The sequence below is a fragment of the Mucor velutinosus genome, assembly GCF_035048745.1.
Source record: "Mucor velutinosus strain NIH1002 chromosome Unknown tig00000093, whole genome shotgun sequence".
NCBI classification, from domain to species: domain Eukaryota; kingdom Fungi; phylum Mucoromycota; class Mucoromycetes; order Mucorales; family Mucoraceae; genus Mucor; species Mucor velutinosus.
In genome coordinates, this window is record NW_027041907.1 from 2,913,277 (window position 1) to 2,935,792 (window position 22,516).

General features: G+C 38.1%; 8 protein-coding genes across 8 annotated transcripts; 2 read left to right on the plus strand and 6 right to left on the minus strand.

Annotated features, from left to right (window-relative positions):
• Positions 1–82: 82 nt before the first annotated feature.
• Positions 83–596, plus strand: ATC70_002714 (uncharacterized protein; the record flags this gene model as incomplete). The annotated part of the gene is made up of 4 exons (XM_064822084.1): positions 83–110; positions 178–225; positions 289–428; positions 486–596. 4 exons carry the CDS (start codon positions 83–85, stop codon positions 594–596), a joined length of 327 nt encoding a protein of 108 aa, XP_064681770.1.
• A 6-nt stretch (positions 597–602) lies between these two features.
• COQ1_1 (coq1 putative hexaprenyl diphosphate synthase) lies at positions 603–1,320 on the minus strand (the record flags this gene model as incomplete). Its single annotated transcript, XM_064822085.1, has 3 exons — positions 603–732; positions 806–1,106; positions 1,167–1,320. 3 exons carry the CDS (start codon positions 1,318–1,320, stop codon positions 603–605), a joined length of 585 nt encoding a protein of 194 aa, XP_064681771.1.
• A 131-nt stretch (positions 1,321–1,451) lies between these two features.
• Positions 1,452–2,185, minus strand: ATC70_002716 (uncharacterized protein; the record flags this gene model as incomplete). Its single annotated transcript, XM_064822086.1, has 4 exons — positions 1,452–1,659; positions 1,718–1,827; positions 1,886–1,913; positions 1,971–2,185. 4 exons carry the CDS (start codon positions 2,183–2,185, stop codon positions 1,452–1,454), a joined length of 561 nt encoding a protein of 186 aa, XP_064681772.1.
• Positions 2,186–4,707: 2,522 nt separating this feature from the next.
• Positions 4,708–6,213, plus strand: ATC70_002717 (uncharacterized protein; the record flags this gene model as incomplete). Its single annotated transcript, XM_064822087.1, has 1 exon — positions 4,708–6,213. The coding sequence occupies one exon, from the start codon at positions 4,708–4,710 to the stop codon at positions 6,211–6,213; it is 1,506 nt and encodes a 501-aa protein (XP_064681773.1).
• A 7,931-nt stretch (positions 6,214–14,144) lies between these two features.
• SPT4 (transcription elongation factor spt4) lies at positions 14,145–15,570 on the minus strand (the record flags this gene model as incomplete). Its single annotated transcript, XM_064822088.1, has 7 exons — positions 14,145–14,505; positions 14,564–14,855; positions 14,920–15,080; positions 15,133–15,167; positions 15,221–15,276; positions 15,338–15,406; positions 15,459–15,570. 7 exons carry the CDS (start codon positions 15,568–15,570, stop codon positions 14,145–14,147), a joined length of 1,086 nt encoding a protein of 361 aa, XP_064681774.1.
• Positions 15,571–16,165: 595 nt separating this feature from the next.
• ATC70_002719 (uncharacterized protein) lies at positions 16,166–16,480 on the minus strand (the record flags this gene model as incomplete). Its single annotated transcript, XM_064822089.1, has 1 exon — positions 16,166–16,480. One exon carries the CDS (start codon positions 16,478–16,480, stop codon positions 16,166–16,168), a length of 315 nt encoding a protein of 104 aa, XP_064681775.1.
• A 243-nt stretch (positions 16,481–16,723) lies between these two features.
• Positions 16,724–18,697, minus strand: GSH2 (Glutathione synthetase; the record flags this gene model as incomplete). Its single annotated transcript, XM_064822090.1, has 7 exons — positions 16,724–17,319; positions 17,381–17,488; positions 17,549–17,602; positions 17,658–17,907; positions 17,960–18,164; positions 18,215–18,569; positions 18,628–18,697. The coding sequence occupies 7 exons, from the start codon at positions 18,695–18,697 to the stop codon at positions 16,724–16,726; spliced, it is 1,638 nt and encodes a 545-aa protein (XP_064681776.1).
• A 2,567-nt stretch (positions 18,698–21,264) lies between these two features.
• On the minus strand, positions 21,265–22,462 carry ATC70_002721 (uncharacterized protein; the record flags this gene model as incomplete). Its single annotated transcript, XM_064822091.1, has 5 exons — positions 21,265–21,372; positions 21,438–21,718; positions 21,773–21,904; positions 21,981–22,270; positions 22,326–22,462. The coding sequence occupies 5 exons, from the start codon at positions 22,460–22,462 to the stop codon at positions 21,265–21,267; spliced, it is 948 nt and encodes a 315-aa protein (XP_064681777.1).
• Positions 22,463–22,516: the final 54 nt, after the last annotated feature.

Below are 22,516 nucleotides of genomic sequence, written 5' to 3' on the forward strand. Positions count from 1 at the left end.
TCTTGCTGGAGTATTTACTTTGACATGGAGCAAGCAGAGCTATATAGATCAAATAACGGTCAATTTTCAGCTCAATATCGAAATGATTACCATACCACTATGGAACATATGTAACTGCTACAGCATCCAAATCCTAGTTTCTGAGTATCTTCGATACTAACGATGGCCTCTGTGTAGATTTGACCGTGCTGCTTTGCAAACAAGACGAACAAGCTCACCCCATCAGTACGAATTGAGGGTGCAGGTATCCCAGAATTCAAAATGCAGGCACTAACACGGCCTTGTTAGACGACAGGCGAGTACCTTGTCATGTGGAATGTGCAAGATATATATATCACAGGCGCATTGACACATACAAAATCAAGAAATTAGACGAAATGATTTTGGCGAGCTGTCAGATCAGTACAAATAACAATGTCGTTGTCACTGTAAGCTTTTCATTGCTCTTTATTACAACAATGATACACTCGTTTTATTATACATAGGCTGCGAATGGCATCACCAAAGTGCCCTTGTCAAAACGCAAAGCATCATCCAGTCAAGCTCTCATGCTGGGACAGCCAGCAAAGAATTCAGAATGCCTTGCAAATATGTAATCGCATTTAGTCGATATCCATTGATGTTGGTGTGACATGAATCGAGGGATCGTTCAACACTTCTATATGCCTATTCTTTCCTTTCAACGAATTCAACATATGCTGGTACGCTAGCTTGTCTCTTGGATCAGTCAGCCTAGATCAATTCAGAAGATGAAAAGCATGAATAAAGCATTGAACCGTTCTGTACATGGCACAAGGATTTTTACCCTGAATTTTCTAGAACAAAATCAGGAATTCTGGGTTTATGCTCGCCTGGCCGTAGTTCCAGCGGTAGTCCGTTCAAAGTCTCATCCACAATTGCTTTCTTGCCATTAATGTCTATAAAGACCATATTACCAGGCTTCATTTCTACACTATCCTCGTCGTCGTCATCATCCGACAGATGATCAATTCGTACGACGTTTTTGTTCTGTGGCATGCTTGTTGATGGGCTGCTATGTGATCCAAATCTGTTATTGTAAAATTGATAATATTGTTGTTGTTGCTGCTGCTGCTGTAGTTGCAAATCTACTTGTACAGAGGGCTGAGCTCGTATGTGGAATGCTCAGCAGTGTCATTCAAACTTACTAGGGTCCAGAGTCATTGCAGCCATTTCTTTTGCAAAGCTTTCTTCAGATATAAACTTCTTTCTAGGTAAACCAAATGAGGATATCTCCAAGTCGTCTGATTGCAACCTCTTTTTATGAGCGTGGTAATGTGGGCTAGTGTAGTTGCTATTCATTGGGAGAGGGTTTAAAGATGATAAAGATGATGTTTATGTATTGTATTTTGGAGTATGCAGAAGAGAGAGAGAGAGGGAGGGAAAGGAGCAAGCGAAAAAAAGCCGGACAATTAATAGGCGTGTTTCATGCTTTATGCTAGCGATGATGATGAATCATTTTCGGATGGAGTAGTAGCACAGCCACAGGGGTATTTCAATTCAATGCCGTTGCAATCGAAAATAGGTTTCTTTAATCGCTCATTCACCTTGTTGTGCATTGCGCATAGCCATTGAGACGCTGAGAACCTCGACGATGTTTGCGGTGGATATGTCGTAATGAGTTTATTGAAATGGTTGGCACTGCATTGATAAGAGTGTCAGTGACTTTTACATATTTCATCAAAAGGAAAGTATTTACCATTCACCACAGGGATATAATGTTGAGAATAGCATCATGAAATCATGCAAGGACTTTCTCTCCTCCTTACTTGGCTTCTCTGGGTACCTTGCCATCATTGTATGCAAAAACTATAAATTGATTGGATTATATTAGATTATGAAGGTTCTGCTAAATGCAAAGGATTACCTTCCAAGTTGCCCTTCCAAGCTCTGCCCTACAAGAGGCATCGTTAGTAACAAATTGGCGAGACACGCAAGCTAATTTCATATACCTCTCAGTCTCATTGCCCATCGCACTCATAATAATGTTGCCGTTTCCTTGAAAGTTGGGTACCTCAGGTACAAATGTTGATTGTTGCTGACTTTGTTGAGCAACATGCGTATCTGACTTGGTCTCGCTAGTATATACAAATAAAATAGAAATAAAAATTAATAGGAAAAGGCCAACTGAGGCCAACACGCTTTGTCGCTTCAGCATGGAGATCATTAGAGAAAGTAAAAGGGAAAAAGGAGGTGTGGTTCTTTCTACCAGGTTTTTAAAAACTTCTCCGCATGTCTTTGTCAGAGGGGGAGGGGGGGAGGGACACCTCCTGGCTATTAAAAGATTTACAGATACATCTAGCCTGTATGTTTGGCAGGTGAAGAACAGGTTCAAGTTGCATGATCTTTCTGATCTATTCCTTATAAAAGTCGAACCTTATGCTGGCACCTGTCAATGAGATAGACGATAATCTAATGATTTGGCATTCAAAAGAATCAAATCTCAACTTGAGTCTCCAAGCACCACACATGCCCAAGTTTTGCTGGCCGAATCAACACTAGCATAAGCAAACCATGCATAAGTTCTCATTGATAGACACGCTCGTTAACTCTGCCAACAAGCTAGCTATAATGACAGACGCGACGGTAGTTATTGTGCGCAATAGAATAACTTCGTGACAAGAATAGCTACAGTTGATCAATAGTTTGCAAAACACGCAGAAGTCTGCGATTAAAAGCGTCATTTCCGTAGATCTGACCTAACTTTAGCGCACATGAAATCAGCTATTCTACTATTAAGCACTGCTGCCATGTTACCATTTGAATTTTCATTGCTTCATGAATGCCATTCATAAGCAACCTGTAACTGCGGATGCAACTCTTGGACGACACTCTATATCTGTTTTGATGAGAACAGGTCATACAAGGACATATAATATACTTGCATTACCTCTTGCTCCCCCCCCGAACTATGCAAATTGCAGCAGAAATAAGACATCTTTAAGCAACAATTCCTAGTGATATGAGCCGTTTTGGGTTGCGAGAATAGTGCCAAACAATTGCTCTGATCTAGCCGTTACTTTCCAGCACCTTTACTCAACTTTTTGGGGATCGTCAAAATTCGACTAAATAGCATGAGGGGTACCTCATGGTTTTCATCGAAAATTAAACGATTGCGTTTTTGATTGCAAAAATGAAGACTTTTTCTATAGCACATATTAGATAAAAATGCTTCTAGCGATCCAACGCTGCCCCCCTAAAAGTCTGTTTGTGAGACGCTCATATATAAATTCTCGGCATTTTGGCTGAAAACGTTAATTCATATTTTCTAAAATTGCTCAATAAACTCATAAAAAAAATGTTTTTTATATACCACGGTTGAATGCGTCTTAAAAAGTACTCCTAGAAAGCTTAAGGGTGCATGAAAGGATCACTACAGCTTACATAGTCGAATCTTGCATAATAGTTAGATGAAGTCGATTTTAATCAAGTTTTGTCCAATCTGGAGCAGAAGAAGAATTGCAGAGATTTAGCTGATTTTGTCGCCATGATGGTAAATGAATGCCACTACTCTCATTATGAAGGTGAATATCAATACAATGTGCATCAATGTCACTATCACCAAGGTCAAATTACGTTTGATTTTTTGAGAGCAAATCCTGCGCTTTGACTTTAACTCAATAGCCCCCCCCCCCAAGGCAAAGATATTACGTTATATGATGTAGAGCAATATGATATAGCCATTTGTTGAAGAATATAACGCGCAATGCTCAAGACTGTCATTACATGAAACAGGATTGGGTTTTTCTTGCCCTGACTATCTATCTTAATAAAGTACAGCAAGTTGGCACATACCAGAAGCAAGTGTTGAATATGTTATATTATACCCTGCGACTACGCAGCGAGCTGCCATATAAAACGATTAGCATAGCGAGAACAAAGGGGCAATGGTTTAGTCAAGTAATTTTAGAAACAGGCAATGTTTTCCATTGTGCGCTGATCTTTATCTCTCATTGTTACGTCTACGATTCCGATAATTTCATGTAATGTATCAGTAAGCGGAGAGGATGAATTTTCTATTGTTCTTGATGAAACATTAAACCATCCCAATTTTGTGGACTTCAAATCCGTAAAACCAGTTTCATTCTATGATTGGTTTTGGTAACGAACAATAGGACCATCGATTTTAGATGAAGGGCAAATGGAAAGGACATGTCTCTGCGAAAAGTGCGTCAAGAAAAAAAACCAAATACATGCTTATCTGAGAGCGTAAATATATATGCAGCGTAGATGAACAGTATGTATTAATAGACTTTTGATTAGATGCGTAAATACAAAAAGTAGCATGATTTCGGAGACGCGGGAGTCATTGCCGATGATTGAATGCGAGGCAATAGATGAAGTTTTTGAGCTTGCAAATTGAATGGATACAATATGGCAGAAGCACATTATTGAATAGTGGCCAGCATGTTGTCTACAACACTAGCGCACAATTTTGTAGCATAAAGGAGATGCATGCAACGAGATGCCGTCATATCCACTTATAGTAGTATTGTTGTGAGATAAATGGGGATACGTGAATTCATCAAGGGTTTCTTTCTTCATCGCGACTACAAAACGTGCAATGGTATAAAAAGGGTCGTCCTTTGCAGGCAATTCTTTCTTCTTTATTACATTACATTAACCAATCTCCTCTCTCCCCCCCCCCCCCCTACTCTGCTCACTATTTGTTTTATACTTGCACTGAAAATGCCCTATTCCAACAGCCAAACCATCAATGATCTTGTTGAACGTCGAGTTGACAAGCTCTTTAATGAATTCTTTACAGACTGTCCTATTGGCCGCAAGTCAGTTTCTGGTTGTCCTGCCATTGGTGATGGCAAAACATCTCTTCACTTGTCGTCCAAATACGCCACTCAATTTTTCACCGAGTGCCCTTATGGCAAAAAGGCCATTGCTGAATGCCCCTACGCTAAGGAAATCCTTGAGAAGGCTCACAAGGGCAGGACCAGTCATTTCCATGGCCATGGCCATGGCCACAGCTCTGGTAAAGTTCCTGAATACGCCACTGAGTTCTTCACTGAATGCCCCTACGGTCGTCGCGTTGCTGATCAATGTCCATATAGTCATGATATCGTCGAAAAAGCCCACAAGAAGACCTTCCATGCTCATCATGGTCGTGGTCATGGCCATACGCGCCATCCTGATTACGCTCAAGAGTTTTTTACTGAGTGCCCCTATGGTAAGAAGGTTGCTGATCAATGTCCATACGGCCAAGAAATTCTTGATAAGGCACACAACAAAAAATCTGTCAAGTCATGTCATTATCACGGAAGCAGTGGTCATCCTGATTATGTCGAGGAGTTCTTTACTGAATGCCCCTATGGTAAGAAGGTCGCTGACCAATGTCCCTATGGCCATGAAATCCTTGATAAGGCACATAAGAAGGCTGTAAATGCTTGTCATCATGGTAGCAATGGTCATCATGATTACGTCGAGGAATTTTTCACCGAATGTCCCTATGGTAAGAAGGTTGCTGGTCAATGTCCTTATGGCCATGAAATCCTTGAAAAAGCCAGCAAGTCTCCCAAGTCTCGTCGTTCAAGCAGTGATCATTCTGATTACGTTGATGAGTTTTTCCTTGAATGTCCCTATGGTAAGAAGGCTGCAGAAGAGTGTCCCTATGGTCATAACCTTTTGGAGAAGGCTGGTATTAATGTGCCTCCATTGAAGAAGCATGAAGAAGGCAGTGAAGAGCCCGCCAAGTGCCCTTTTGCTGGCATGTCTTCTCCTGGAGATAAATGTCCTATCTCTGGTGCTACGGATGATACGGATGCTACTGCTACTACTACCAAGACTACTGGTAAGTGCCCTGTGGGCGGTGTCATGCCTCGAAGCGAAAAATGTCCCATCAGTCCCAATTACAAGAAGCCTTTCGTTCCTGTTGTTGATTCTTATGAGACTGATAATGATTTCAAGTTCTTTGTTGAACTTCCTGGTGTTGGTAAGGGTGACATCAAGTTGGATATCAAGGACAAGTTGTTGACTTTGTCGGGTGAGGTCAAGACCACTGCTGAGGAATCTGAAGGCAATGCCCGCTTCACTGAAAGAACATTGGGTGCTTTCTCTCGTACCATTTCGCTCCAAGACAATGTATCTGTAGACAAGATCAAGGCTAAATTGGAGAACGGCGTTCTTGCCATCACTGTTCCCAAAGGTATCCCTTCTGTGAAGAAGTCTATTACCATCAACTAAATAGCGATTCACCAAACTGTTGTAACGCACATGTTTTCTCTATTTATTAAACACTGTATGCTTTTTGAAATAAACCCAATGTTCTTTTTCATAACCGGTGATTGTAACAATATAATAGTATTTAACAAATTGGGTGGTGTTAGTGTATGTACTTGTTCTTAATGTTGCGCTTGATTCGCAAAATTGGTATCCTATTTGAGGCATGAAATCAGCTGCTGAGACTACCTGTATCGTATCAGCAACATTTGAAGCACTCTTGTCAGAGATTGTGAAGGATGGCGTGGTGCCTGGGAGCTTGGCTCTTGACATTCCGTTTACAGGGTGGCAGTAGCTTTGCCCAAACCAATATACATAGTTGACGACACGACGCATTTCTATATATATTAATATACTTCATTATGCCCATCCATTGTTCTTAAAAACGTGCTTGAAGACATGATGGTACTGATATCATCTCAGCAAAATAAAGAATAAGGTTGTAACTTACGTATAATCAATTGCAATTTTACACATAGATTATATCATACAATGATCTGAAATTTTTAAACTAGGGGAAGTTAGCAAGAGCAAATGCTACTTTACAGCTGCAATTGTTCTATTGAGCCAGTGTAGATCAAACAAGGCTAGAGGAGTCTTCTAAATATCGCTGAGTGATTGTGCAAAAATCGGGAATACATAAGCCTATACCAGTGCAATCTCTTTGTGTATAGGTGCGCTTGTATACTGAATTGCCCTATTTCAAACTACTTAAAGACACGATGGATCACCTGCTAAAAGTTAAAGCAATCAATACTTATAAAATACCACTATTATACAACATATTATCGACAGTGTAGCGTAAAAACATATTACGTATGTTTCATCATGCCAATATTTAAGGCTTAATGATGAATATTATCTTATTGTAGCCTACTTTCTGCAGAACAAGTGATATGCAAATTAGGTTCATCATAATTTGCCAGAAAGATCTACAAAACAATTGTGATCTAGGATCCACATAAATTATTAGCATCAATCATGAACATCAAATTTACATAAGGAGAGACTAATTGCATAAAATATAAAATTTCGCTTTATCATTATTAAATTATCTGACAAAACAGCCTCCAAATTATTCAATCAATTTGTTATACAGTATCAAATGTCCTAGCAATGTTTCGCACTAAAGGTTTTCTTGGGCTATTCTTAGGCTCTTTGGGCAACTCTGCTTTATCATAATCTACAAATCACTTGCTAGTAGGTAGATAGTAAATCAATTTGTATTATACTTGATCATCATCTAGTAGACCCTACTAGCATAACGAAAAATATATAAATGCATTCTGAAGTGAACTAGACTAGATTCCCATCATAAACAAAGCCCGAAATAAATGTCATCTCAATAAAACCATGCTACCATCAGCAGGTAAGCATGCATAATAATAGTATTAGCATGGTGATAGCAAGGGTTAAATGCTTTAAAATAAGAGATGACAGATACTAAAGTAAATGTCAAGGGTATTGTAATGTGTTGTAACATAAATATACCTAAAAAGGATACAGGCTCAACAATAAAGAGCTATTCTTTACGCATGATTCAAAAACCATATATTGAAATACCGTTCTTGATCCATCAGATCAACAACTAAATGACCCAACAAAAATATATAAAGTAATGGAATCACTGGCAACTACTAAACTGCTGCCAGATAAGAGATATAGACCAAATAATATAAATAGAGACATAGAATATACACTTTATTGCACATTATCCTAATTTCAAATAAAGAAGGATTTTAACAGTATTCTACCTGCTTTTTTAACCCCTTTTTTACTGCACATTCCTCTCAGTAAAATTGTAATTTTTCGGCAGATTTAATTTTATATTTTATTTTGACATAACAATGTAAAAATATATCAAATAGATGATGATTTTTATTATTTCTCAAATTGATTCAGCATTTACAATAATCGAAAAGTTACACGCAGCAGACCTCGTCGGTACTACTAATTGACAGCTGCTTATGCCAAATGTACACTTGCCGCCTGTAGAGATATATTTTTATTACTGTTTGACAACGAATGTAGCGATTGAAGATCCATTCATATGTTTAGCAACCGCTCAAGTAGGCATATAATCCTCCTGATAAGAACATCCTACTTCTGAATATAAACAGATTTAAGTTATATTTATTTGGATACACATTTTATTACAAACACAAAACTATCATAAATGACAGATCAATAGGAAATTAACTGGTTGTTGACCTTCGCTGCTTCAACCTCTCAGCCAATCAAGTCGCTCAAAAACTCCGCTGACCTAAAAAAATTTTGCGAGGGTTTCCCCCTGTTCTGATGTGAGGCAAAATTTTAAGCTCCGCTATATATAGCAATATAGCTGTTGCTATCATCAAATTTCCCCCAGGTGCTAGAGCATGCCTTACTTACACCACCTAGCTTTAAATTCAGGCATTGAGACCCTCAATCATCACTAAAGTAAGTAGCGATGACCAAGTGGAGGCGGCCTATCTACCTCCTGGTGTCGGATAAAGTCTTGTTGAGCTTCAGGGATAGGCACATCCACACAACGTAAAAAAAAGGTATGCTTCAAAAGAAACATAATACTATAAGAGTATAGTAGTATGTAGGTAAAAAAAAAAAGAAATGCTCACACGAAGCAAGTCAAAGAAAAGCATAACAAATACAACATCAAAGATGTTTAAAAAAAATCGTTGCTGTTGCAAGAAAAATGCATACATGAGCAACGCGCATGATAGTAATAGTCGGATGTAAAGCAACATGGCACAAATACGCACAACTGCAAAAGCAACAGTGGTATTATAAGCTTGCGATACAACATAATGACTAATATTGTTTCATGTAAAGCTACAGAGGAAACACCACCAACAAAAGAAAAAGAAGAAAAAAGCGCAACAAGGCAAACATCATGAATGCATTATCACAAGAAAGGAAGCAAAAATATAAGCGTTCAAAGAAGTTATATATCATTGCGACCAGAAGAAAGAAGATACTTACCACTTACCACAGCCACAGATAAACCAGAAGAGTATAGGCAATTACCGGAGACAGACCAGAGAACGAGCATGCATCAAATATAGTAGACCGGGAAAGACCATATAAGCAGCAGCAGCAGCAACACCAGCGCCATAGAAAACCTAAAGAACGAGCGCCATCAGCAGAGAGCAGACAAAGACCAAAGAAATTACTTACCAATTATCACCACCACAGGTACGCCAGAGGATATGCAATCACCAGAGATAGACGAGAGAACGAGCATACATCACAGATAGCAGACCAGAAAAGACCAGACTAACAGCAGCAGCAAGACCATTAGCAACACCAGCAGCAATATCAGCACGGTAGAAAAACCGAAGAACGAGCGACACCAGAGGCCTGACAGAGACTAAGGAAGCAACCGCCGGAGACAGAGACCAAAGAAGCAATTACCAGACATAATGACCAATGAATCAGACAACAGAGAGAGCAGAGAAGCAAGGATATCAGCACCCACGTCAAACAGGCAAAAAAATTATCAAAACCTAATAAACAAATTCGATTAGTACTAATTCTACGTCTTCCAGTGCTCGTTATGGAATGGTACCTACTATATCCTACTTGAAAGAAGCAGTGTCAAGCACTTTTAACAGTACATGACCGTGTTATCAGAAGCTAGAGTGTTATTTTCAACCAAAAGGGTTCCAAAACCAATATGGTTTGATACTAAACGCGTTTTGCAAAAGGGATAAAAAAACGAGTGAATGTAAAATGAGAGAACGCCCTACTTGACGTCACGGCCAGTAGATTTGTTCTTAGCCTTCTGCGGTGGTGTCAGCCGCAACTGCTGCACTTTAATTTGAAATTGTGCAGTGGGTATTTTCGTGCTCAAATTTGACTTGATCTCACATTCTTTAAACGTTTTTGCTAAATTTGATTATGAAAACTGTCGTTGTAATACTTTACTTTCTAATGTGTTTATAAAGAGTCAATGAAGACGCATCGAATGATGCTAATTACATGTAGCTCTCAGACCGAAAATAACGAGCAACTTGCAAAAATATGAAAACAGGTTTTCTGTGAATATGTCAAAATTTAGCATATGCAAGTCTCATAGAAAGAGTATCTAGTGCTGCATTCCATCTTTACGATTGATTTGGTCTAATATGTATCATAGAAAAAGTCTTCATTTTAGGGGTGAAAAACGCGATCGTTTAATTTTCAAGAATTTTCCCTTGCTAATACTCATGGAAAAACGGTGAATCTCATGAATTTGGAATGACCCAAAAAAAACTGAGATAAAGCATCATTAAGTAAGATGTATCAAAGGTGAGCCGTTTGTTGCTATTCCAGGCGCACAGAACGCTTTGTAGTAGCATGAGTTATAATTTATTATAAATAAATTATTTATATAAAAGAGCATGAAATTAATCAGGTAAATAATATCGTTTATTACATTATTGGAAATACGAGGGTTTATATACTATTCAAATTGAGGGATTTGATGTGAGGATAAGGTATTAGATGGGTTGATTTGGGTGATAGGATAATAGATTGGATCTATTATCCTCAACATGCCATGATTCGGATCCTAACTGAATCCTGTTGTGGAATTTGAGGCTTGATAGACTAAAATTCACGGAAAAAAAAGAATAAAAAAAACAGTAAAGTCAACTTGATAAAGGTATGTTTTATTATCAAACTGACAGGTGTAAAGTAAAACTGAAGTCTCTCTACTGGCCAGGTAGATGATCCTTCTTATATACTATAACAATGGATAAAAGTTCTATTAATTAGATTAACAAATAAGTCAACTCAGATCAACTAATGTCTAATCATGCTAAAAGACAACTCCAGTAAGCTAATCATGATTTAGCTCTGTCTGGATGAATAATCAGACTCTCATCCGAAGTACCCTAATCTATCCTTTCTATAAGGATAATTAATATCGATCTAGTAGCATATATCCGATAGGTACAGTCTTCTTAGTCTATATTAATAGTACATATCTGAGTGTATATCGCTGAGCAGACATTTTTAGCATGTATCTGGATATATGGCATGTCTATAGCATATCGTATGCATGTCTGTAGCATGTCTCATATATAGTACAAGTCTGTAGTACATAAAGTATCTGTAGCTAGTATCACGGATATAAGCATGTGTCTTATAGCGTGGATCATGAAGTGCACATCTGAAGCAACAAGCTCATATTGCATTAATTTTGGTGCCTATCCAGATATGTCAAACATCCGTAGTCAATGTCGGAATACAAGTATAAGTCTATAGCGCCATCCATGTCCGTGGTGCTATCTATAGCCTATATCTTATATAGTATGAATCTTATAGTACTAGCGTATCTGAAGTCCATATCTTCTTATAGTATAAATCGATGTCGTACATCTAATCCAGTGTACATACAGTTTATATCTAAATCTGTTAACTGGATAGACTGTCGGAATGCAGATCATAGTGGATGTATTGCACACTAAAGATTAATCAGTATCTGTCATCAAAACATTTTGTTAAGCATTACTAAACATTGTAGACCAAAAAATTTCCTATCCAATGAGCCTTTGCTCGAAGCTCTGGTATAACTCTATCATGAAATATTGACAATCTTGTCCTAACCAAAAAATCGTCATCGGATTTTTTGCTTGCTATCACAGGCAGATTTTGAACGAAAATTAGTGATTTTGCATGATACCCTTTTTTGGCAGTATCTCGACAAACACTCACCGGATTCGCACAAGACAAAAACCATTCGATAGCTTTACATAATATCCATTGTAATATAAAGGTTTTAAGTACCAGATGTACGTTCCCTTCATAAATTTGCTCAAAATCATATATTTTATGAGCTACAAGCAGGGGATATTCAGAAAAATTTATATTTATCTATAGTAATCATACCATCGTATAGAGAATCCAAAAAGTAACAGAAGCTACTAAGCTTTAGGCTCGGATTCATTTAGTAAAATCCTAAGGTAAAACCTTTTGAAAACTAACCGTTTTGACTATTTTTCCTCATTGCTCATCCAAATTGTCCTCAACAAGCCCAATTCAAACACGTCCTAATCAATCAAAGTACCCTCTACAACTTTTACTGCACATACAACCATCATTTATATAATGTTCAAAAAGTTTTGTTATGCCAGAAGGGCTACAACTGTCTATAAAGATTAAGGTATTTTTGATGGGTAGATATGTCTGTGTTGTGCAACAACATGGACAAGCTATGATAATTGAAGTGCATCTCAGCTATCTAAATACTGAGGTTCATCAGATGTGATAAGCGTTGTACAAGATTAATTGCTACTGTTATATCAAATGTCATAGCAAGGTCTCACACTAAAGGTTTTAGGCTATTCTTAGGTCCTTTGGGTAAATCATGCTAATCATGATTTACAAATCAATTGTTGGGTAGATAGTAAACCTATTTGTATTATAGTTCATCATCATGCTGTAAACCCTAGCATAATGAAAAGTATATAAATGCATCCTTGGGATGCATTCTCAATAAAAGTGTAATTCTTTGGCAGATTCAATTTTACATTGTATTTTGACATAACAGCTACTTTGGCATTCAGAACTTAGTATAAATAGAATAACTCTTGTCTTCATCAATAAATCTTTAGTTTTTGTGTCTGATCTTATTCAAATAAGTCTCTTCTTGTTTTTATAATATCGAACATTTTTTATAAGCTACAAATAATAATCCTTTTATTCTTTGCGCTTAACAAGTTTTATTAATAGCTTCTGTCCAAATTTCGCAAATTTCAAAAAATTACTGATTCCTCATCATCAACGCATCCTATCTAAAATCCAATTGCACCATCGTCTTCTCCGCAAAAATTCGCTATAATAATATGCTACTTTCAAAGCTCTAGCATCAATATTTCAAAAATCGATTTTCGATCGTCCAAAAGTTGAAAACCTCAAAATCAAAAAAACATTTTGTACATTTAGAATTTTTAATCTAAGTCAGAGGATAGCGACTGATAAAAATGAAACATATTGCAAATCAATGAAAAGCAACGCATATTTGGCAGAGCATTTGGTACTGAGAGGACCTGGTACAATACCGAGTGTACTCCTGTATCTAGATATATCACTTTCCCCAGAGAGTGACTAATTAAAGGATATCCCTCAACTGAAATTACGTTAGTTCTATGGATGCTACAGCAAATAATTGCACCTTATTCTACTCTTGAATAAAGACGGGTTTAAGTTGTGTCTATTTGGATACCCTTTTATTACAAACATATAATCGTGATTGTTTAGGATATAGATCATCTCTGAGAGGCAAAGGTATTACAAGTTGTATAGTGCAGAAGAAGGACTGAGCAGGGGCAGAGATGCGCGGTATATTGAGATCTCTTTATTCAGACAGTGCAAAGGAATAAGAGTGGTGCTAATCTACATCCTGATTCCTAAAGTGTGGTAACATATGGCCTTTCGTCCCTGAAAGCGGATTTCAATTCTAACAAATATTCTTCCGTCAAAGCTACTATGAAGAGTATTCACTTTTGAATCCTCATTGTTGTTCATTCCTGACTGGTGGTTCATGAGCTTTCGCGCAGCACATCTTCGTTAACTAGTCCAAGGCTTATACAGCTATCCCGTATTCAAGATTAAGGTCCTATTGCTGCGGCACTGTCAAATAACTATAAATGCCTTCGAATTTACACTAGTTTTAATCCTCTTTCAATCTTGGAATAACATAATTAATATATTCAATTCTAATTGTATTTTCCCTGTCTATATTTCGCTATTTTAAGAAAAAACTACACGATACGGAAATGAAATCCTGAAGAAAAGATATATATATATATATATATTACAGTAGCATACAAGTAATAGCTAACATTTGGCTCGTAGAGAATATGAGATATATACATTTTAAAGAATAAGGCCATTATGTCTATTCTATCAGCCTACCGTCCACCTTTGGGCCGCATCACCAATTCAATATCTTCATCTGAATCATGGTTTAATCCGGACAAGTTCAGCGATGAAGACCCAGCTTCATGGTCTTCTAATAGTGCAGCCTCCTCCATCAAAAAGCGTTCATTTTCATCCTCTTCTTCGGAGGAAGTATCATCATGCAAATGATGGGTTTCTGATCCTGAGCCTCTGGCAATTGAATCTAATAAATAAACGCCTGTAAAAATAATGATAAATCCACAAATCAAGGAAGCTACGTTGATGGGATTGTCCGTGTTGAAGCCCTGGAATAAGATGGCTGAAGCAATAATTGTGGCTGTTGTGAAACAAACAAAGTAGATGGGGTTGACGCTATGAAAAATGTAAACTGAGGATTTGGACATTCTGCATCGTACGAATGTATACATACACGTTGGTAGAGAATTGCTCCAAGGCCTTGTTAAAATAATTCATCTGAACAACAATGCAAATTGCTACAATCAAGGCGAAAGCATAGGTAGATGGATGAGTGAATTGGTTGTTTCCAGCAAATGTTAATTTCAGTGCAATTCCAAAGGCTTTGATGGCCATCACTGACACAGACCCCACCAAAGAGCAGATCGAGATGTAAACAAACGGATTCTGAGTGCCATAGACAGGCACAACATTGAATATCATAAATAGGCTGACACAAAGTACCATGATACAGTACATTACAAAACCTTTTGATGATATTCATCATGAGAACAAATAATTTTATTTTCCACCAACCACAACTCAACTTACCTGGCTGTAGCGCATAGAATAATAGCTCATCTATTGAAGTTACATCCTTGTCTTCGGGAGCATGCAAAACAACTATGAATGCCCCTACTACAGATAACAAACATCCAACTTTTCCAATGGCACCCAATTTTTCCTTCAAAAATACTGATGCGAATATAGCCCTGAGGATAAAAAGTTAGTAAAAGTGCGAGATACAAGTGTCTATAAACCTACCCGAGAATGACACTGAGAGATCCCAGAGGTGTAATCTAATATGAACATCATCAACCTCTGCTTACCCCTCAGCACAAATCAAACTTACTAATATCGGTGGTGCAAATGAATATGCCGAAAAGTTCAATATTTCACCGACGGCCACTGAGGATAGATTGTTAGATCAAAGCATTCCCCTTTCTATTTGAAATTTCTTGATATATACTTGTTCCTATTCCAGCCCACCATGTCCAATTCCTTAAATAATGATGCTTTCCCTCGGCTGCTGACGCACCTGAAATGCCGTTAGCGTTCAATGATATGTTGCTCAGCAATTCAGCATTTACCGTGTCGTCGTTTGGAGCTCACCAATCCTTTCTTTGTGATGACAAATGAAAGCCCAATGAAAATACTAGAGCTCATTGCTAGTACCAACCCAATGTACTTTTCCTGCAACATTTTAATATATGTATATATAAATAATGGGGGAGGAAATGAATGAGAAAGAGGAAGAAAAGAGAGGGTGAGAGAGGGAAAGATGTTGGAATTAAAGCAGCAGCCCACATGCTTTTAAAGCCCAGTACGAGAGTGGCACAAGCTATTCTGGATTCTCCTCGATACACCCTGGCGCAATGTAATTAGAAAAGCACCAATTGACAATCCTAGCCCTCTCTCTCCTTTCATTTTGTTCCTTCATACCAAGAAAGATGCTTTCTCTTCTCACTAAAAATGTGTTTGGTCGTTTCATGACACAATCAACCATCAACAATAACAACATGATGGCTCTCCGTACCATGGCAACCAAGACAAACAAAACTGCCAAACTTAAGGGTGCACTGAAGGTATAAGAAAAAATTTCTCATTTAGCAGATTACAATGTACTTATACAATGTGTAGGCCAAGCAAAGAAAGAGACGTGCCAGAGTTGCTAAATAAACCATTTGTAGATACTTGTACATGACTAGATAATAAATGATATTTTATTATATAAACGAGACAGCAGGATGGAGAGGGGTGGTATATGTGTGTCATTTTCACATTGGAGAAAATGTCTTTAGCAAGGGCAAAATTCAGTTGAATGAGGTCCGTTACAATTAAAGCATGTTTGGATAGGATTCAATGCTTTCAGGACTTGAAGATTATACATGCTCGGCGATGAATGCAACGTTGGCTGGAGATTGGGTCGAGGAAACGAGTTCAGTACGGCAGATTCAGTGACTACAGATGGCTTTTTTACTGTGGAAGTGGTTGAATACTGAGGTTGTTGCTGTCTAAGGACAGTAGACGAGATGGGCCCTAATGATTTAGCAGCAAATGGCTTTGCTGTGGTTGTCAGTAAGGTCGAGAAGGACCCAAGAGGAGGTGGCATTGTCTTGTTTAAGATGAAAAGGCGGGAAGAAGAAAAGAAGCAAACGTACCATCTCTGCTTCTCAAATACGCAAACGCCGTCGTCTAGTTTTACCAAATGAGAAACGCTGATAAACTTTCTAGAAACAATGTTCTCTGGGGATTTCTATTTCTTGCATTTTCCAGTTTACCTGACATTTGCTGCCATTATTGAAATGTATTTGCAGTAATTAAAGAGTACAGGATTTATTCATTCCAATTAAAATTACAAGGCAACGTCAGGTTTTATGATATAATTTCCTCTGTGTGCGTCGTGCTGATAATCGATAGCAACATCGGGGACATTGATAGATGCAACTGCGGTTGTCTCTGTGTTGGTGTTTGTCATTGCAGGCGAGAACTGTATCATTGCTTCTTGCTCTTGAACACTAGGCTCGTATGGTTTGTTATGGCTGGTGTATATGTCTTTTGTATTAATGTCTGACACTGGATATGCCTCTGTGTATCCGCCTTCAATAGCGTCCCAATCTACAGAGAGTTGTTCTTCTTTGTCTTCCTCGACTGGCTTCTCTTCACTCTTCTTTTTTTTCATTAGAAAGAAGGCAATCAGGCCAATGACCAGAAGGCCGCCTACAGCACCTCCAACAGCACCTCCAATGGTGCCGCCTGATCCATTCTCGTTGACAGGGGCTGGCACGCTACTTTCTACCGGCTTGGCCGTTTGAGTACTATCGACAAATGCCACAGCTTTGGGGTCAGAGACATTTAAAGCAAGGACAGTATCATAGTTATCCACCACAGATTTGTCATTTGCATAGCCAAACAAGATGTAGACAATCTTCTTGGCGTCATCCAATACAGCTAAAGTTGATAATTCTTTTAGCACTTGTTGAGCAGTTAATGATGCACGCCTTCAGCGTACCTGAGTGCTCGGCTCGATATGTAATCCCGTTATTAGGTAATCCAATAGTGTTGCAGGATGACCAGACAAAGGTCTCCAGATTTGCCACAAAGCAAAAGTCTCTTGAGGCTATCATGACATTAGGGATTAGTATATTATATAACTAATAAAGGGCAAGGATACACTTACGATTTGCATCATTTGTAGTGCCACCATACAGCAAAACATCTTGACCAGAAGGCACTATCATATAAAACCGTGTAAATACAAAGATTGCATCAATACTTTGGAAACTCACAAAGTGTCATTGTGTGGTATCTTCGTACTGTGGGAATGACACCGCCAGTGAAAGCTTGCTTGCCCCATGTTGAAGTGGCTGTATCAAACACAATGGCTTCTTGGAATGTCAAATTTGCTGTTCCAACTGCACTCACATCATTGTAGTATCCTCCAAAATAATAGATTTTCTTACTGCTGGTATGATAGATAGATGATTGCATATAGTAGTCGATTGTAGGGGGGTTTTGTTGAGGAATGATTTGCCATGGCTATAGTGACATTTTAGTAGGGAAGTCATGTATGTACGCTACTTGCTCTTACATTGCTTGCTCCACTGTTGATATCAAGAGTTGTCATTCTGTAGTATCCAATTTTTGATCGAGTAGCGTCAGATGCGAAGATTGGGTTTGAGATATTTACATTTGTTAATGTATCGAGGTACCAGGTATTGACGGGGTAGTTTTCCACACCACCATAAAAGTAGAATTTTGATTGTTCTGGAACATATGTGGCTGTTGCTAAATAACTACAGAAGGATACTTAATACGAGCCCTCAAATATCGATATACATCATACATCTGTCTGTATTTCCCATTTGGTCCATCGTCAAACTCTGCAAGCGATTTCCATGATTTTGTTTCTGCGTTAAAAACTAAATGTTGAGGTGTGGTGCTATGGTTTGAATACGGGAAACCTCCACTAATGAGTAGATTTTTGCCATCACTTGGAACTGCAACTTGTGCTCTTCCTCTGACTTCAGTTGACGCAATATTGGCATTTACTACATTTGTGATTTCTTCCCATTTGGTTTCAAAATTATCAGTGACATTCGTAATGTCCAAAGTATAAAGCGATGTGTCTCTTTTTACAGCTGAACTGGGCCCTGTCCAGCCGCCATAGCAGTAGATTTTTCCACTCAAGAGAGCACAGCCTGGTTTTGTACTCCTTGTTAAAAACTTGATTCAGCTATATAAACTATATAAACATACTGGGTGATCTTCTGGGAGGAGGTGTTGTATATATTTGAGCGTTGGTAAATGTTATACCAAAAGCCAACATAGTTACGGCCGAATAATAAAAAGAACGCATATTGCAGCTGTAAGAAAAAAGAAAGAAAGAAAGAGAGAGATCAGTCTTATAACCGAACGAGGAAGAAGGAGGAGTATCTACACTTTTTAATGACAAGTGATACCTCATACATGAAAATGGGAATCTTACAATTTCAGTGTCGCACAGCATCAAAAGCAACAAGCAAGCTCATTGTATGAACATACATTCCTCAAGTTATCATGAAGAACCACCTCAAAGAGAATATGCAATCAAAAAATACAATCCGTTATAGCAAATGCTATTCAAAATTGCACTTTTGGCCATGCGTTTATCACTCAAACGACTGCGTCAAGTGTTCCATAAATGAAGTTGCATCCTGTAATTGAACAAAGTTTTTGTCCTACTGTAGATGCTTTAAATAGTGAACAGCCTGCGCTAAACTGAGTTGTTGTATATCAGGAGTGCAACGTGAGACCAGAACAAAGTGTTCTGCACAGCCCCAAGACACCTTATTTTAGTGATTGAAATCTGCAAGCAGGAATATTTCATAACTGCAAATCAACATGTGTTGGTCATACCAACTGAAAAAGAAACTCGATAAAGGTTTCAGGGCTCATCCGTACGACTATTTTATATTGCTTAGTACATAGAGTCGTTGCATGTATTCCAAATACATACTAAATCTTGCCTAAATCAAGAAAGCATTGCATTAAGGAATCACTATGAAACGATATATTGACAAGCAAAAGTGCGTATAGTTTTAGTGGCGACAATCTACTCTTACTGCCATTCAATGTTTCCAACAGGTTGGTTCTGTGTCCAGATAGTGTCATATGCATTTATGAAGATCAATTAGAATGTGCTATTTTTAAAAGAGGACCCTTTGTAGGTACTGAGTACACTGCCAGCAACAAGACCTTGTGATATATACTGTATATATGTATTCTCAAATGCATGCGAAAGAGTGGGGGTAGTGATGGCTTTAATTTCAAATATTTCAATGCTGTAGGCATTCGAAAACTGTGTACGTTGTAACCGAGCAAGCTCAGCTTAAAGCTATTTGAGAAGTTTCTTTCTAGACTTTAACATGATGGCAAATGCTGAATGGCTAATAAGGCACGAATGCTTTGTAAGCTCATAACATTCAAGTCATACTTGGAGTGCTACCGTAATTTGTGCATGGTATTAATATGCACTTACGCTTTACTTGACACATTTGCATTACCTTGTGTGGAGCTTCTACAAGCGGCCTGTAACTGCGGATCTGACTCTTTTAAGATGCATCATAGCTGTTTTAATAGAGACAATTTATGTACGAGCTGGCAGCAAGCTTTCCTTGCCTCTCATTAATCAAGAGTAGACAAAACACAGCGAAATTTGGGTGCACTTGGGCCGCGATATCTCGTGTTAGAAGCCGTTCCAGGCTGTCGGAATAGCACCAAACGGTTGTTTTCACCTAGCACTAGCTTCCTAGCACCTTCGCCAAACTTTTTTGGGATCAGAAAAACATCACCAAAAATCGACCCCAAACCATGAGGGGTACCTCATGCTTTTCATCAAAAATCAAACGATCACATTTTTGACCTTCAAAATGAAGACTTTTACTATGGTAAATCTTGAATCAAAATGTTTCCCTCGATCCAAGGCAGCCCCTGAAACTACTTTTGTTGGACTTTGCTATGTGATTTCTCAACATTTTGGCGGAAAACCTCAATTCATATTTCCCGATTTGCTCTGTGAATTTATTCTAAATGTCTATTATGATTGCCACCGTTAGATGCGCCTAAAAAAGTAATACAAAAATCTAGTAGATCTTATTGGACGATTTCCACTATTTCCATAGTCGAATTCTGCAAGATAGATAGATCAAGTCGATTTTTGTCAAAATCTGTCCAATCTCAAGCAAAGATATAATTCTAAGTTTCAATATAATCTGGCTGAGAAAAAGCTGAAAAATTAATGTTTTTAATATCAACAACCAGAAGAGAATTGCGACAGGTACAAGAGCTTAATCCGGATACTTGGCTTTGTTTCTACTACATGCTATTGTAGGGCTAATTACTGAAAATCATGTTTCAAATTCGAACCTTGATGCAAAGTGCAAATTTGCCACCTTGATTCGAATGTTTCGAGAGCGGACCCTATTTTGTTTTATTTTAAATAGTCTTCATGGTAATGATAGCATCAGACATGATATCGAGCAAAACAACGAAACCATTTGTCTATTACCACTGTGTTGAAGCGTGAGAATCCCAGTACCTTATGTCATTAGACATTTCCAATATACCAATACCATTGTCCATCAAATAATCGAACCACAGAATAGAACAAGATCCTCACTGAGCAATAGTGAGGACACAGGGCTAACCATCAATACTTTTTTTGCATTCGCACATAATTTGTTCAAACGACCATGTCCCGTCATCTCATAGAATGCCCCATCACAATCCAAATGTAGTTGCTGCAATATGAAATTACGCATAGTTTTCAAAACTTTATTCCATCCTCCTCTCTATTATAGTGTGGTATATTGGACGTAGCAAAAAGAAGGCGAACAAGTGTAAGAGGTATATTATCTAGGCTGTAGCTGTCAGTTTCTGTAGTTTGGTGCAGTCGTATCCATGTGCACGGATGTCTTTTTTGGTTTCCGAAGGGTCATCCAAGGTTTGTTCCAAATAAAAAGCCTGGGAAATGTAAAATTATCAGAATCCCACACCATCACCATGTTGCAAAGCACTATTCTACTTACCAAAAACCCCTTCTTTGTCAACCATCCCTGGTCATTTGCACCAAATCGCTGACCCATATTCTCGATAAACGATGTAGGAGGATGCTGTCCATTTGTTGAAAAGACGAATAAATCCAATTCTTTGGGATTGAGACATTCATCACGATCCTCATCAAATCTGTTGAAAATCTCGAATAACACCCGTAATAACTCGGGTGATAAGTTTTCATTGACTAATAGAGGTAAATCATTGACATCTTGCTTGTCGTTCTGCATGATAGATAAAATTTCCTTTTCCAGTTCTAACGAGCTATCAGCGTCAAGCCAAATGCCAACCCACGCTTCTTAGCACTTACCGTCAAATGGCTCGAATGACGAGTCGACGAGTCTTCCCATATCCAAAATATCCAAAGCATCTTCCAGTTGATTCAGGATGAACAGGATAAAGCCCAAAATGTAGTAGCATCCAGCATGTCCCGGTAAAATGTCTAGTTAATTCAGGTTGGCATTATTCCAGAAAGTTCAGCGCTAAATAGAAAAAAAAAAAAAAAAAAAAAAACTTACCTAATATCCACAGCATCTTTGAGGCGACATGCACCAAGACAGAGTAGTTCATGTCATCTTGCAATGTCGTTAATGATTTACGAGCGTCTTTATATTCTTTGTTTCCTTGATCCAGCAAGGTGGCATTGTCAGCTTCGTTAATTGATTCAGTTTTTGCAATGTAGTATTCACGCCAATTTCCGGGTTCCTTTTCAAACTTCTTTGATAGATCGTTTGATAATTCCAGGCCAGTGGATTTGACAATGATGTCGTATAAGCGAAATAAATCACCAAAATCTTGTATCGATTTACTGCCGAGAACGTTAATGCCATGCTCGCCATTGCTCTATTCCAATCTTTACTCACTTTTTCCAAAAATCCTCATTGATGAGGATATTTTCATACTGTGACCTTGAGCATAAACCAAATGTGACGATATCCTTTGGATCCAAATAGAGTGCAATGTGTTTAATAACACCTGATGGTAATTTTGAAAAAGACATTTTTCGATTAATATAATTTTTAGTATAAATTGGAAACGAAAAAGAAAAAAAAAA